This window comes from Ixodes scapularis, unplaced genomic scaffold, assembly GCF_016920785.2.
Source record: "Ixodes scapularis isolate PalLabHiFi unplaced genomic scaffold, ASM1692078v2 PGA_scaffold12__126_contigs__length_90152505, whole genome shotgun sequence".
Taxonomy (NCBI): Eukaryota; Metazoa; Arthropoda; class Arachnida; order Ixodida; family Ixodidae; genus Ixodes; species Ixodes scapularis.
Genome location: NW_024609838.1, coordinates 30,827,608 through 30,842,949, shown reverse-complemented (window position 1 = coordinate 30,842,949; position 15,342 = coordinate 30,827,608). Strand labels below are relative to the sequence as shown.

Sequence of the window (15,342 nt, the reverse complement as noted above, 5' to 3'; positions counted from 1 at the left end):
ATTTGCAAAGAGCGGACCTACCTGAGGAAAATTAAAACAAGAAAAATGCTTAACCCCTATAAAAATGCAGAGAAGCCACCGGTCTTCAAACAATAGGGCGCCGTTTGGCACGGGAGACAAGAGATGGCGCAAGCGGTCGCGACGCCAACTGCCGCCAACGAACGAGCATACGGCGCCGAGAGCCGGCGTCATTAGGGAATAGACTACTTCCATAAAGCCCTGCATGCAACACGGCGCGCGTTGCACTCTGGGAACTAGTTGGCCAGGGAGGAGGGTGGCATAGTTTCGGTTTCGATCGACACGTCGACAAGAGATTGTTTTCTGGTCCCGAGAGCGTCCTTTGTGGTCTCTAAACTAAGCTAAATGGTCATACCTCGAAGCTTTAGCACAATCCAGAGACGTATAGCTTGTCTTAACACATGCTTGTCGTATTTTTGTACTTGAGCCTTCCTGTTAGCGTTCCAATCGAGGTATGTGGACGAGCCAGTGCTGGGAGTCTCGACGCTGCGAAGCTCGGCTGCTCGGGGATCTTGCTTGTGTACGAATCAACAAGCTGTAGCAACCAATAAGTATGCATACATCGAGCTCGCGCATTTACATTAGTGTTGTTGATCAGGAAGTTTGCTTCGTGCGTTCATAGACGAAATATTACTTTTTGCAATTGCTGTTTTTCTTAATGTGCCTGAGTACGCGAGGTAGATCTCGGAGGTGCCATTGAAAAGCTCAATTTCAACACACTTATCTCTTATCTGTACTGACCCGGAGCACTGCACGAAGTGAAGTCCCCACCCACTTGCATTCCACTAATATTCAACATCGCGTATGCGCATAAAGTTATCCTGCAATTATATAGGCAAATTCGCGCATACAGGCCGTTTTAAGAATGCAAAAGTCGAGCACTTGTGTGAAGAATGTCGCACCGTTCGCCGGTAGTGCGTCGGACGGGCATGAACCCCTATATTGGGGTTCATGCATGCCCGTCCGGCGCACGGTGCGACATTCTTCAGACAAGTGCTCGAACGGATTCAAAGCGCATTTGACGACTGCTAATGGCCATAATATTTGTTATGTGTTTGCTTTCTTCCTGCCTGAGTATGCCGAGATAATTTCAGACACACCGTTCCCGGCACAGATCTCGGGCGTCAGTAAAAGCTCGTCCAAAAGGGCTTAGCGAGGAGTAGGGGACGCTTGTTAGGGCCTCCGTCGTAGCTAGCCGATCTCAGCGTTTGCGAAAAGTTAATCTTCTATCAGCATAAAATTCTAGTGGGAGATATATGATGACACGAGGAAGACATCATAATAACTTTTGTGCAGTAGTGAGGTCGAATTTATTGCGTTTCCTTAAAAGTTCATGCGTAAACGCTGGCCTCAACTTTGATACCCTGCGAGGATGCGGCTTGCTTTTCGCCCAATGAAGTAACGAGAAGCGGACATTTGGCAAACAAAATGCGTGTAAGGCTCCAGACGAACAAATTTCAGTCTTAGTTCTCTGGTACTAGACGGGATACTGACATTGAGCTCAATGATCCACTCGTGGGGTGAGGTGACTAAGCCACGACTTACTACGTTCGCGTACGCACGCACAATATCCAGTGTTTCGGGAACCAAGGAAAGTGCCCCGGTCTTCGTTTTGTATCGCTCGAGAATGAGTGTATTGTACGTTCGTGAAAAGTCAGATAAACGAAAACGCAAGCAGCGCGTTCGGTCGCAGCGTGATAGCATGAGATGAAGCTGCTCAGTCGAAACCGAAACTGAGTGGCCAACAAGTTCCCAGAGTGCACTGCGGGGTATTTCGCCGCGATGGGGAGCGTCGGTTTTGGAAGAAGTCCATTGATCAGGGTGGTCCCAGCACCAGGTAAGTATGCCTTCGCAACCTTCGAAAAAATTAACGCTCCATAGACCTGCTACCACATCTACCCGGTTACCAAGTAGACTTGTATGGTGTTGCTGCGTTTATTTGAAGTTTTATGAGGCTCAATATTAAACTAGGCAAACACAAAGCCGTATTATTTGCATCCCTTATATTGCACCTTTGAAACATAATTGCTAAGTTTACTTTATGTTTCTCGTTTATACACCAACTCATGTTTACAAACAAACCGGAGCGCCCCTAGCGGACGCCACCGGCGCCGCGCATGCGCGGTGGATGGTGGGCAAGAAGCCCGCCTTCGCCCATAAACAAACCATTGAATTGCGTTGTTGTCGGCGTCGGTGGGAGTCCCCGTGCTCTTTTTCGCGTTGGAATTGTTGATTCTACGTCCTCCTAACAATGTCTGACTACTTGAGCGGCTTCAGCAAAACTATCGAGGCAAAACTTTGCGTGAATAATGTGACATGCGGAGATTCATTTCACGTGGACGCCGCAGAATGGGCGCTAAAGCCTGACTCCCACGATGAGATTCTGCTCGCTATTTTCAGTCGCGACGTCGCTCGGACTGCAAAAGCGTGGACCGTAGCTGAGATGGTGGACGTCGATACTGAAAACCGCAAGTAGAATCGGGCATTACAAGTCGGTGATGGCCACTGGTAACAATGATCAACAACTTCTTGTATCTGTTTACACTTATAGCCGATTTACCCCTGCCAACCTTCAAAAGTGTTTTGAGGCCTGCACTTAGTACTTATCGCAATTGTCGGGTCAACGTTTGGTTTACGGGCCGCTGTCGTTTGAACGAACTGACAACAAAAAGCAGCCAAGTTTGAAAGAGCAGACGACAGTTCGAACGCACGCGCAATGGAGTACGGGCAAGAAGCACCGCGTCCCGCGTCAACAAACCATTCGAATGTCACGTTGTCGGCGTCTGTGTGAGTCTGCATACTCTTTTTCGCGTTGGAGTTGTCGATTCTACGTCCTCATCGCAATGTCTTACCACTTCAATCGCCTGAGCGAAATTATCAATTGGCTCGTTACGCCGCTAAACTTTCCGTAAATAATTTGACGTGCGGCGATTCATTCGCATGAACGCTGCAGAATGGACGCCAAAACCATGATGAGATTCTTGTAGCTATTTTCGGTCGCGACGTCGCTCGTGCTGCAAAAGTGTAAAAGGTAGCGGCGATGATCGACGTCGATACTGAAAATCGGAAGCGGGAACAGACCAAGCGTAACAAGTAGGCGATGGCCACCGGTACCAATAATTAACATGTTGTATCTACTGTTTACACCGAGCCTACTTAAGTCTTTTGAGGCCTGCAATTACTTCTTATTGCAATCACCGAGTCAAAGTTTGGTCTACGGGCCACTTTTGTTTGAACGAGCAGACGACAAAAAGCAGACAAGTTTGAAAGAGCAGACGAAAGTTCGAACGATCAGGCGGCCGTGTGAATTTGCAGACGCACTGAATCCGTGGGTGGTCCGGACAACTTCGGGGTTTTCTCTCGTTCATGTTGGAACAAAGCAAATACATCTGGCGACCACAAATTGTGGCCCGCACTCGCAATCGTAGTTCGATAGCGTCTGGTTTGCCCTTTTCACGGCTGCTATCCACGTTCTCGGACGAACGGAGGGTGCAAAAACACATGAAAACTGATCTTCAAACCTTTCCAGACTCTCTTGGTAAAGCCCCCATCGCAGCATTTTGACGAGAAGGCAGGTTTTTTGTCTCGTTTCTTCCAAAGGAACACAGGAATGCATGTCTGGCACGGCGACTTCTGCCCACCGCCCCAGACCGGAAGTGCGTCCGGCGCGCCACCACCGCGGCGTGACGTAGGAGAGTTGAGTTGGTGTATAATATCATTTTAAAACGTGCGAGCGCCGGAACAGGGGGCGCCATCTATGAAGAGTCGAATGTACTTTGGCAAGGGTTGCCATCACGACTGGCATGGCTATATCTGTTTCCGGCGGGACCGTGTAGCGGGGGCGGGATGGCTGTGTAACTGCTTATTTTGCCTGTCGTGAAATTAGGGGGTCATATCTGGTTTGTTTATATGATGCCTAAGAAACCCAGTTTGCGTTGCCGTGTAGGGACTAACCAGTACCGACTAATACTGGCCAAGGCTGGTGAAATTAACGTCATCACATTGAGTGCTCAATTGTTCTTTGGAGTTTATGTTGTTTATTGTGTTTTGTGCGTTGACTTTAATATAAATAAAAATAAAACTGCGTGAAAAAAGTAGCGTGTAATTGTTTCCTTGGCGGAGGAAAGCCTCTACCAACAGGAAACGTTCGATATTGCGGATAGTAGAAGGAAATATGCCGATACGGGCGCAGTCTCCCATTCCCACAATGCCCTTCAAAATTATCTCCAAAGTTATCTTTACCTTCAAAATCTCGTTCTTATATTTTATCATGTATATACCCACCATTCATTTAAACTAAATGATATCTTTATTCTTTTTTTAATGAGGCTTCAATCGGGGTCATTTTAATAGATATATCAAAATATGTATTATAGCTCTTTACTATTTCATTCAAAACATCAAATCAAACATGATTCTTTCGTAAACTAAAATTTGTCTTCTTATTTTTTTCCTATTGTAGTGTTATACATTTCGACAACGGAATCACCACTAAAAAGTGTAAATCATTTATATACAAACATTCTCTGTACTCTAATATTATAAGACTCTAGTCCTTGATCTGTTTATATCTTTCGGCGTATTCTCTTTGACCTAAACATTTCAATAAATGTTTGAGTTATTTGTTCACCTGCTGCAATTTGAATGGTTTTACCTGTGCGTATTTGGAAAATATATCTATACAGGTTAAAATATATTTAAATCATTTATTTTTTCTTGAATATTTAAATCTTTAACAAGATCAGCTTGCGTTGATTTTTTATTCCGTGTACATTAACTCTGTCTTTTAAAATGGCTTCTAGGCTGGTTGAATGTTGTGCATCTTGTTTCTAAGTGAACTCTTCATTCTCTTTATACGCTTATTAGACTTGCTTTGAAGATCGTTTATTTATGAAAATCCTCTCTCAGTATCAGGATAGATGTTTCCTAGGTATTTCCTTTTTTTTTTCCTAAAAGAGAAATTTGTTAGTAGCCCATGTTTTACAGTTAAGTTGACCCATCGGTCTACCATTTTTTTTACATTTTTGCTATAATTGTTTTGACAGTTTCGTTTATGCTCACCACGGAAATAATACATTTATTTAGATATATTTTTACAGCCATTCAGTTTTTGTTGCTTTATGTATTTTTCTTGCATATAGTTTAGAAGATAATTTTCTCGTTTTGCAAGCTCTATTTATGTAATTTCATTTGATTTGTACAAGTTCAGGAGCTCTATATACAACTTGTAAGAAAACAAATATTTTTTTTCATGTAGATCACAGTTTTTCAGTTGCATCCACCAGTAAAATACTTAAACTTAAATAAGCTAAGGGGAGAAATACAAATTCAGTTAATCAACTTGTGGAGATGGCACATTTGTTGAGTTTAGAAGCACACCCCAATTTGGGCAGACCTTCTGAATACGTAAGTTTTCTCAAGTTTCATGATTTGCTCGATTAATATAGTAAAATCGTGTTTTGAATCTTGCAAAAGATTTTCCATAATATCAAATTCTGTTACACTTTCTATGCGATTTAAAATATCGTGAATACAATATTAAACCTCTCAAAAAGAGTTTACACCTGGAATCTGCAATGAGTTATTAAGAATGCCTTTATTACTCGTTTTCAGATATATATTTTGCAAGGGGTAAACCAAGTCTGCGAACGAATTTGATAACTATATTCTTTAAATCATAAAAAAAAAAAAAAAAAAGAAACGAGTTTTAGGGGTGCTCCTCTCGGCACCGGCGAACATGGCTGCGCCTGAGTACTCGCACCGCAGAACTGAAAGGAACACTCAGCGGCGTTCGATTCGACCTTTTTTTTTCTTTCTGCGTTTCCTTTAACCAACTGAACCAATCGCACGCAGAAAAAAAAATGTGCAGGACGTCACTGCACGTTCACTGTGCGCGGTTGGTTTAGTAGGCGACAGCGGACGCACAAAGACGACGGGCGCCGATGGCAATGATCCTTTATGGAGCCGTTTATTGGCTCCCTATATGATTGTAGCGGCGGCTTTCCTCGGACTTGGAGCGAAACGCGGTATATGCAAACGTAAACACGTCTGACGTCAGACGTGACGTTACGTGTGACGTCACGAGTACAATTTTTCGATTAGTTTTTTGGCGGGAAACATTTCCCACCAAATTTAGCGGGCAGATTTTACCCTCGATATGTCCCACGGTCACACGTGACCCTCCCCTCCGTACCCTTCCCTCCTCCTCCTCAAGAGCTGCGCTCTAATTCGGCATTCCAGAGAATTGTAAACATATTTCTTTTTTTTTGTGTGTGTGTGTGTTGTTATTAGCGGTGGGACCGCTGGGGAGAGCCAATCGCCGATGGCAATCAGTTCATCGAACGACGTTTCATCGACAGATCGTTTCACTGACACGCGATGTTTCATCAACAGATTGTTTCATCCAAAGATTGTTTCATCGACAGCTCAGATTAGTTTTTTTTTTTTTTTCTGTGATAAGCTGCATGAGACTCGCAGCGAAGCGGCGTGTATAGACCTTTTCTGTGTACTCTCGTCCCCAGCCGCCTAATAGGCGTATCCGGTATGGGCGACGAAAAAATAATCCAACGTCTCAACCTGCAAATAGTAAAAAAATAAAGGGGAGGCAAAACGAGAAAGTGTGACGGTTACGCTTATATCCTAAATGCCTTCTATTGGCGTGGCAAAGGCAAAACAATGTTTTCGCCCATACTGGAAGTGACGTCAATTCAAGATGGCGGCGCCCTTGTGAAAAGGGTCTATAGGTTGGTCAGGTGAGTTAACATTTTTGTAATGAGCCGCCGCATACTGTCTCCGCGAAGTGGCGTGAACGCAGGTGGAAGTGTGGGTCAACACGCATCCCAGTGATACGCGTATACGAAGTGTATACAGCGTGCAATTCATGTAACGAGTGTTGATGAAACGATCGTGTCAACGTAACGTGTGTCCATGAAAAGTTGTCCACGAAACGAGTTTCGATAAAATGATTGGGACCCGCCAATCGTTGAAACTTATGCGGATGGAGCTCGGTGAATGACGAGGCTAAAATTACACGCAAAAGCCGTCCGCGCAAGTGCACTGATCATGACGTTTGACCATGATTACTCTTGCTGTGCAGACTGTATTTTAGGTTGTGGAAGACGAGGGTGGAAGACGACGGGGTGGGAGGCACGGCATACTTAGACGTAGTTCAATTACTTTACTGTAACTACTGTAGTTTAACTACTTTTCCGAGTAACTTGGTAACTTTCAATTACAACTTAATTTGGTTAATTGGGAGTTTAATTTAAAGACCGGAGACCACTTCGCGCTTTCCACTTTTCCCTCATTTCCTCCTTTTCCTCCTTCTACCCTTTCCACCATTGCCTGTTTCCTCCTTTCATCCTCTCTACCCCCTCTGTCATCCAGCCCTGCTCCGCTAAGCCGGTGTTGGCTAAGCCCGCGGCGGCTTTGCCTGGCTTTGCCATAAACTCCAACGAGAAAAAAAAAAGGGGGGGGGGGGGGTTAGTTTACAAAAGAGCCACCCCAACATGATTGACAAGCGACTTTGAGTCCGTGCGTTGCAATGCCCTTGACTAATGCAGGTTTTTAGGCAGCATGCTGTGCACTGGAATTTCTTGGAGATATTTTTTTTTGTGACGTTTTTATTATTATTGATTTTCGTTTTTTTTTTTTATCGTTGAAATTTACGAGGGTGGTAAAGTGGCGAATTTTTTTAGTCTTTCCAAACGGCGTCCGTGAATATGGACCGAGCATCAACGTCTCCGCCTTTTGTGCCAAGAAAACACCTGAGTGACGGTACTGAAAAGGAATACGTTTGCGAGAGGAGTAGTTTTCGTCGCACACTCAATTTGACTTTTCGTTGTGAAGAGGAAATGATCAAATTTAATGATCTGTTGAACAACGCAAAGTGCACATTCAAAGGCGACCCCTTGGCAACCATTATCGCTAGAGCACTGGATATGGTTCAAGGAAAATGACACCATGTACTAACAGAAGACCGCGGCAATGGTCGAGAACGAAACAAGTGAAGAAGCATCACTTCTACTGTGCGACAAGCTTGCGGTTTCTAAGATGATGAGCGCTGTTCAAGACCATTCACGGAGATGTCCGGAAGACGTTCAGCTTGTCAAGGTGAGAAGTTTGGGATTTGCTGCTCGGCTCCAATAGACCGATGTCACCAAGCGAACTGCGCAGGCGCGCGCATTCCGGAAGTGGTGGCGCCGCCATGCTACTTGTAGTCATTCCTTCCCGGCTTCCCGGCTACATACGGCTGCGTGTACGTACATCATCATAGATTATCATTTGGCACGCCCCGGTGTCACCTTGATTCTCTTGCATGTTTTTACTTCATAAGACTGTGTTGTTTGTGATGCCTTACTTTTCTCAGCAAGTGCAGAAAAGCAGTTTGAGTCGTCTTATCGCTTTAGAATCGCTTTGTCGTCTGCTTCGTCATCGTCTGCTTCTTCGTCTTCGTGAACGCGTAAGCCCACTGCCGTTCACGGGGTAATCCCACTGCGTACGCGGAAAAAACAAAACAAAAAAACAACGGCGCCACTACTCGAGCATTCCGACTTCTCGGACGTCTCAATTACCTTGCAAACAAGTGAACATCTAGTGCAATAGCAAAGAACAAGAAAATTCGAGGGACAATCGGCTCGGTGTAGCACCACAGAACAGCATCAAATGTGATGAAAAACTGAGCTTGGTGGTGCTGAGTCTTGTGCATAACGTTTACTCAGCCATCAAGTAAGAGGAGCTAAATAGACTTTTTCGGTCCGCGATAGTTTTCTAGAAGTTGTTTCATTATGGTTGACAGCCTGTGCGACAGAGTACAGATGAACAGCGGGAGAACCCTGCACAGAAAGAACTGATCTACAGAAAGGCCATGCCTGACGCGCCGTAATAATTGGAGTCTATCGAAAAGAAGCAACCATGCCAGATACCTGAAAGCTTGGGGTAGAGATGATTTGTCTTGCACAGTTTCTATTCAGTTTTATTTAGTTTGCGCAAGATCCGAACGCTAACAGTCGCCCGACGGGGGAAGCTTTTTTCTGCGGTCTTGACTGGTGCTAATGCAGAATGGATCAGGAACACCAGCCTAATAGACCACCACAAAATGGATGAGGTTCGTTTGTTACATTTTTGGCGGTAAGTGGGTGTTGCACTTCTAAATTGCATTATGTAATCTTTTCGCGTAGGTATGGAAAAAAACAACTAAAGGCTGCTTCCGAAAAAAAGTTGTATTATATCAAGTGGTGCATATCGGTAATCGCTGCTCTTTTTTAGTGATTGTCCTGATCTTTTGAAGCACAGTTGTGCTTGAAACATGTCGTCGCAATGCCAGTTATAACCACCAAAATACACCGAGTAAGAAGTGTATTAAAAACGGCCTCCGCAAAGCAGTGCGGAGGTTCTATTTGAGATAGACCAACGAATAGGGCGCTACGGAGCGAATGGTCAGAGAGATTCCAGCTTACGGAACACTTCGGCACGCTGTATGTCTCGTGCCCTGTAATCTTACATATTATAGCTGACTTGCAATACTTGGATATAAATTATGAAGCAAATCGCGAAACAAATCGTAAAACGCAATTTTTCCTGCCGCTCTGTCCGGCTCTGTCGACCTTTCTTTGCCATGCTTCTTTCTTGCGGGAAGACATAATATCCGAGGCCTTTTTGCCTGGTGCTGTTATTATAGCTCCGTGGCATACAAAATGTGAAGCCACCGATTGAAAACCATGAGTCAACACCTGGCTAAAAGTCTCGTGCTAACCCGAAAATTTCCAAACGCCGGGCGTACAATGCGCACCGACGCGGCCGGGAAACTGGGGAGAACTACAGGTACCAGAATGCACCGCGGCAGCGGTGGCGTCGCGCAACTCCTCGTGAGATCGGTCTATTCAAGTGTCGCAATCATTCTCTTATTTTGGATACGAGCTCTACAGTCGGACTTCTCCGTGTTGTTGACTACTCTGTTGCTGTGGCATTCGTGTGCAGCGGGATGCTGAAGACGCAATTTGAGAAGTTTTGCAACTTCAGTGGGCTCCCTTATTCACGTCGCTCACTAGAAAAGCTGAACCCGCAGATTGGAGCAGCAGTGGCCATCCTGAAGATGAGTTCACTGGCAGAAGCTCAGCAAGCTGAAGCTCGGTCAACAGAACAGCGGGATGAATCAGTGACGTCCATGAACATTGAAACAGACGCCAGGCACGCCTGCAGAAAAAATTCCTACCACACCGACGTTGTTGCTTTGGGACAAAAAAGTCACTAGTGGTAGGAATCGTCCATGTCACAAAAAAAGAAGAGCCGTCGTCCCAGAAACACGAAGCGGTTGGCACAAAACGGCTGTACGAATATTTCTCCAACAGGAACATATCCGTTGGGGACCATGCTCACGATCGTAACACCACCGTCAACAAAATTATAAGAGAAAAAAACGGGACAAGCAACTCCAATGATAGATGGCACGCCGTCAAGGCAACCAACCCTAAAAGGAATGAAGATGATAGCGTTCGGCACGAAAAAAATGAAGGGAAGACGTGGCATGCCGAGCTATCGGACAAATGCAAGCCGGTACGCAACCACGCCTACTTCGCAAAGGCAACCTGCGATGGCAGCGCTACCAAGTTGCGGAACACGCTGATGAACTGCGTCCATCATTTTTGTGGACGACATAAACAGTGCGATGAGGACTCCCCCTGCAAGTTGAAAGGGTATGTACCCACCGCGCTGCTAATTCAAGATCCGTTTGCGGAGGAGCTGTTATTCTATTTCGTGAGATCGACTACGATATTCAGAAATGCTGAAGACTATGTCGAAGCAAAGGATACCTACCATGTTGAGTCATTCAACAACAGCATGCTGATTTATTTGGACAAGAGGGTGCACTATCTGGATGACACGTACAACCTCAGGCAAAGCCTTGCAGTGCTGGGCTGGAACGAGCATGTCGGTCGGCACCACACGTCGACTTACTTCATCGAAGACTCCCGTCACCCCGATCGGCAAGGCGGGAAGAAGAATTACACTAGGAAGACGTACGTAATTGAATCATTCTCTTACTGCCACCTTATTTAAATCTACCGTTGTTACCATGCCTGCGACTTGTGGGCGACAATAGACCATTTGCGTAATTCCCAAGCACCAAGGAGTAGGCTGGCCTTTCCTTTATGAAAGATTTGGAGTAAATACTGCCTAAAACCACGAAGCTATTTTGTGTTTAGATCCGAAGATGTACTGCTGCAGACGCCCATACGTGACGCAGTGCGAGTGCCCTATGTCCACGATTGCTCCTGGTGCTTTCATAATTTTTCAAAGGGCCAATTCTTAATAACACGTGCATCACTGTATAATAACGCAAGCCCAAAATGTATCATTGGCATTGTAACTAAAGTGCCAAAAAGAATGCTGGGAGTGAATGGCACTCCCACACACGTCGCGCACGTGCTTGCTGACTGTGGAAAAAATAAGCAAAATGCGAACAACGCGCGTGCAAAACTATACTGTTTTTGCACGCAAAATACATTAATGCGATGTCGTCACTGCCTCTTCTCAACATCTGGTGCTGGCCTCCATTGTGCACATGATAACACCATTCAATGACATTGTCCATTTTTCAAATTGTGCAGCTTCTGATCTAAATACTGCTCGGTTCCATATCGTCTTTGTGTCCCTCAGTGTTTCATTCCCTTCCAATAAAATAAAATAACAAATCTCAAGATAGGAAAAATTTCCACGTATTACTCACTTAAAAATTTTAACGAATCGATGAAAGTCATGCTATGTCTGGATATACACTTTCTTAATATCTGTTTATTGTTAAATTAGTTTCGTTCACGATATCCGGCGTCTGGTGCTGGATACTGCAGCCGTGAACGAGACGAGCCACGTGACTGACCAGTCCATCTCCGAAGACGATTCGTGAATTCCAGGTACGGTCGCCGGCAGTTGTTTCTTAGTAGTCGACAACCTAAATCTTAGGGCTGAAATGGCATGCTGTTGTCATTACAGCGCATCCCCGTCTAGCAGCTCGTAATATTGTGGACGCAATTACGTCCGCGAAAACGTCCTCGAAAATAGAGGTCGTGCCACATTTTAAAAATGTATTATAAAATGTACTTCTATTTTAGCTACATATTGAAATTTTACAAATTACTGCTAACGTCGCGCATGTGTGCATAATTTTATGCGTTTATTTTTATTCTTCCAGCCCCAAAGCTCCTGCCATACCCCTCGGAAGGCTGAAAGATCGAAGATATGATGACAAGTGTCTCACACAACCATGTACAAATAATGAAATTTGAATAATGGCGCGCCAAGCTAGCCTTATCGCCACTCCCAGACTGGTAACTGAACACGACGCGGAATTCTTCAAAATAAAATGTGAAGAGCTGCTTTGGAATTGTCAATGATATTGCAATTTGTCCATCCTTGCGGCCAAATATTTGTTTATGCCTGTTTTGAATTAGTCAGTGTGATTTTTTTTCCTGTGTTATAAGTTGCTTTGAATTTACATTGTATAAACCCTCGTTAATGTAATACATCAGTAAGGACGTCCTTGATGAAAATAAATTAAATTTAGTTTCCTCATCTACGAATATATGTTTTCCCGCCATTCCAGGTGATAGTTGTTTTCTGCCACGCGGTTGGCAGTACAGATAAGCTCACGGGTCTGCATATATCCAAATGGCTTGATGCAGTATGTACAGGAGATAATGGTTTTCGAGAATGTCTTTATAAAAAAACAAATAATGACATACATGAAGAGCCGACAGCTCGGTGTTTATTCCCAAGTGTGCCCCACGTAGGACACACCAACAGGGTTTGGGTGCAATGCCCGGGCGTGATCAACAACGCATGCCGGCATCAATTCGCGTTTTGTGTAGACACCATGCCCAGCATTCCTCTTTCTTGATAGATATCTGGGGTCCCGCCATACTCCAAGATTGGCAAGACATGCCCAGAACATTTTGTGGTACATTTTCCGTAGCCCCCGATTCTTCGGTGATGCCTTCTGGCCGGCGCCGATCTTTACGTGGCCTTGGCGCACAATACAAGGATCGCAAAAGCAATCACTACCCATTGCACAAACGATGCAACCGTGTTGATGATCTGATGTTGTTCATCCTACAATGAGAAGAAAGATACAGTGTTCATGAGAATTCATACGGTAGTTCGTATTTTATAGGCGAAGACTGAGGACATGTAACAGCCGTTCCCGCAGAACAAATGCTTGTTTTTCAAAATCAAAACAGACATTGATGTATACAAAATAATACAATGTAGCCTGTTTTTTTTTTCGTATTTTTCTATTTTTTGCGCGTTTAGGGGGCACGCTCCCCGCTAGTTTTAGAATTTTCGAACGCCATCAATTCGATATATACATATATATATATATATATATATATATATATATTTATTTATTTATTTATTTATTTATTTATCTAGCTCGCAACAGAAAAAATATGTTTTGCCACTCACTTTCCCTGGTGACTGTTGATGGTAGAGTGGATTTCCCAGGCGAAGACGTCGTGCAGTGCGAGAAACAAACGCGGTTCTCGTTTCCTGGTCCTAGAGCGTTTCCTCGCTAATCCTCCGGCGCAGAGTGTGACGCCTGGACCCCCAAATCCGGACGGCGCGCGCAGACTCATGCACGATTTTTTTTTTGTCCCCTCTTTCTATCCTTCGCTTCCCTCGCCCCTTGCTCAAAGACGTGAGAGGAGGAAAGCATTGCAGAATATCGGGTTTGGTATCCGGCCTTTAACTAAATTTTTCAGGTAACTTCTACTCAAATTACGAACTTCTTTCAAAATCTAGTGCGAATATTGCTCATAACGAAAGTTTGAGCGCAGAAATAATTAAGACACCCGCAGATTAAGTGGCATTCCCCTCACATTCCATTCCCACGTACTTATACTCGGCAGCTGTAGAAATTGCATTACAGGCGTCCTTGGGCCAATGTGGCGACGAGCAGCCAAAACGTAACACTGGCGCGCACGAATGCATGCAGAGATGCTTGACAAGCCTTGGTCGGGTATTGACCAAATCCGGTAATGCACGCAGGCGCCACGCCTCCAGCTGCAACCTTGAAAGACGGGTACACTCCGACAATTGTTGTTGTTTTCATGTTGTCTGCCTTTAGTGCGTTCTGACTCAAACGATTTGGAAGTTCCACAGAAGGCGCCACTGGAATGACCTCGCAGCTGCACGCCTGTTCCATGGTCGCCTCGTCGTCAGCGCATACTCCCTTGCCCAAAGCTGGACTCCCCCAAGCACAAACGCAGACACGGATAATCCGTTCACGGGAGCACGTTCCCGCTTCCAGCTGCAACTGTACAATCGCCTATGATTGTTAATATAATCCTTCGCGTCCTTCCGACCTTCCACGCCAGGGTGACCTCCTCTTTGTTGAAAACGTTTTACTTATCAGGCGTGTCAGGCGCGTCAGGATGGGCCGTGGTCGCCGGTGAGGATTGCGAGTCACTCTTGAGAGATCCTTTTGTTGGACCCGGCGTCAGCGACGAAGTATTCTTGATTTCATCTTCTGTTAAACCAAAACATTTTTTTTCTTTTTTCAGTAGCATAGCACTGGCATTGCATCGACGCAGTCGTCCGGATGATTTCATCGTCGTGGCGCGAGACTTGATCCCTTGACGTCAGGTGCACACGGTCACCGTACTTTCCGAATGTCATGGGAATAAAGAGGGGCCAGTCATAACAACCTCAACTTGCCGAAGAAAAAAGGAAGGAGAGTTTGTTATAAAAGACCCTCTAGCCGAGGCAAACCTTACATGTTTCGTCATGGACACCAAAGATGCCGACACTCGCTTACCTGACTTTGCACAGCCTGTTTCTGAAATTCAACGCTGCCTTTCTATACAGTGCCACGGTAGAACGTTGTTTTAGCTTGGCAGGGGACGTCTTTAGGAGGAAAAGGGGAAAACTCTCCGATAAGAACTTTGAAAGTTAATTTCTTCTGTGAGCGAATAAGCTTATTTTGAGAAAACGCAAGCCATATAAAATGATTGCATTTATTTTGGGCTCGCAGGGATATTCACATATCAAAACTGCTGTTCATTTTGATACCAGAAAAATATAAAAAAAGTAACTTCTTTTTTAAGTAAAAAAGTAAAAAAAAAAGTAAAGTAAAAAGTAACACTATGATGGTGCGCTTTTGACGCTGCCCTCTTGGTCCTATCAACTCGTGGCGTCGGCTGCGTCTGGTCTTAATAACTCCTCCCATAGATAAGAAAGTGGAAGTGGGGAATTCATGGCGTCACGTTCATTCGAGATGCATCACCAAATAATCCCCGTGTGTACTATCCTCCAGTCCTCATGTCTACG

The 15,342-nt window shown here is 44.8% G+C and overlaps 1 protein-coding gene across 1 annotated transcript; it reads left to right on the top strand.

The window, feature by feature from the left end:
• Positions 1–8,004: 8,004 nt before the first annotated feature.
• Positions 8,005–12,384, top strand: LOC120850615. The gene is made up of 4 exons (XM_040223165.3): positions 8,005–8,130; positions 10,318–11,035; positions 11,820–11,930; positions 12,209–12,384. Exons 1-3 carry the CDS (start codon positions 8,005–8,007, stop codon positions 11,921–11,923), a joined length of 948 nt encoding a protein of 315 aa, XP_040079099.1. The 3' UTR covers positions 11,924–11,930; positions 12,209–12,384.
• Positions 12,385–15,342: the final 2,958 nt, after the last annotated feature.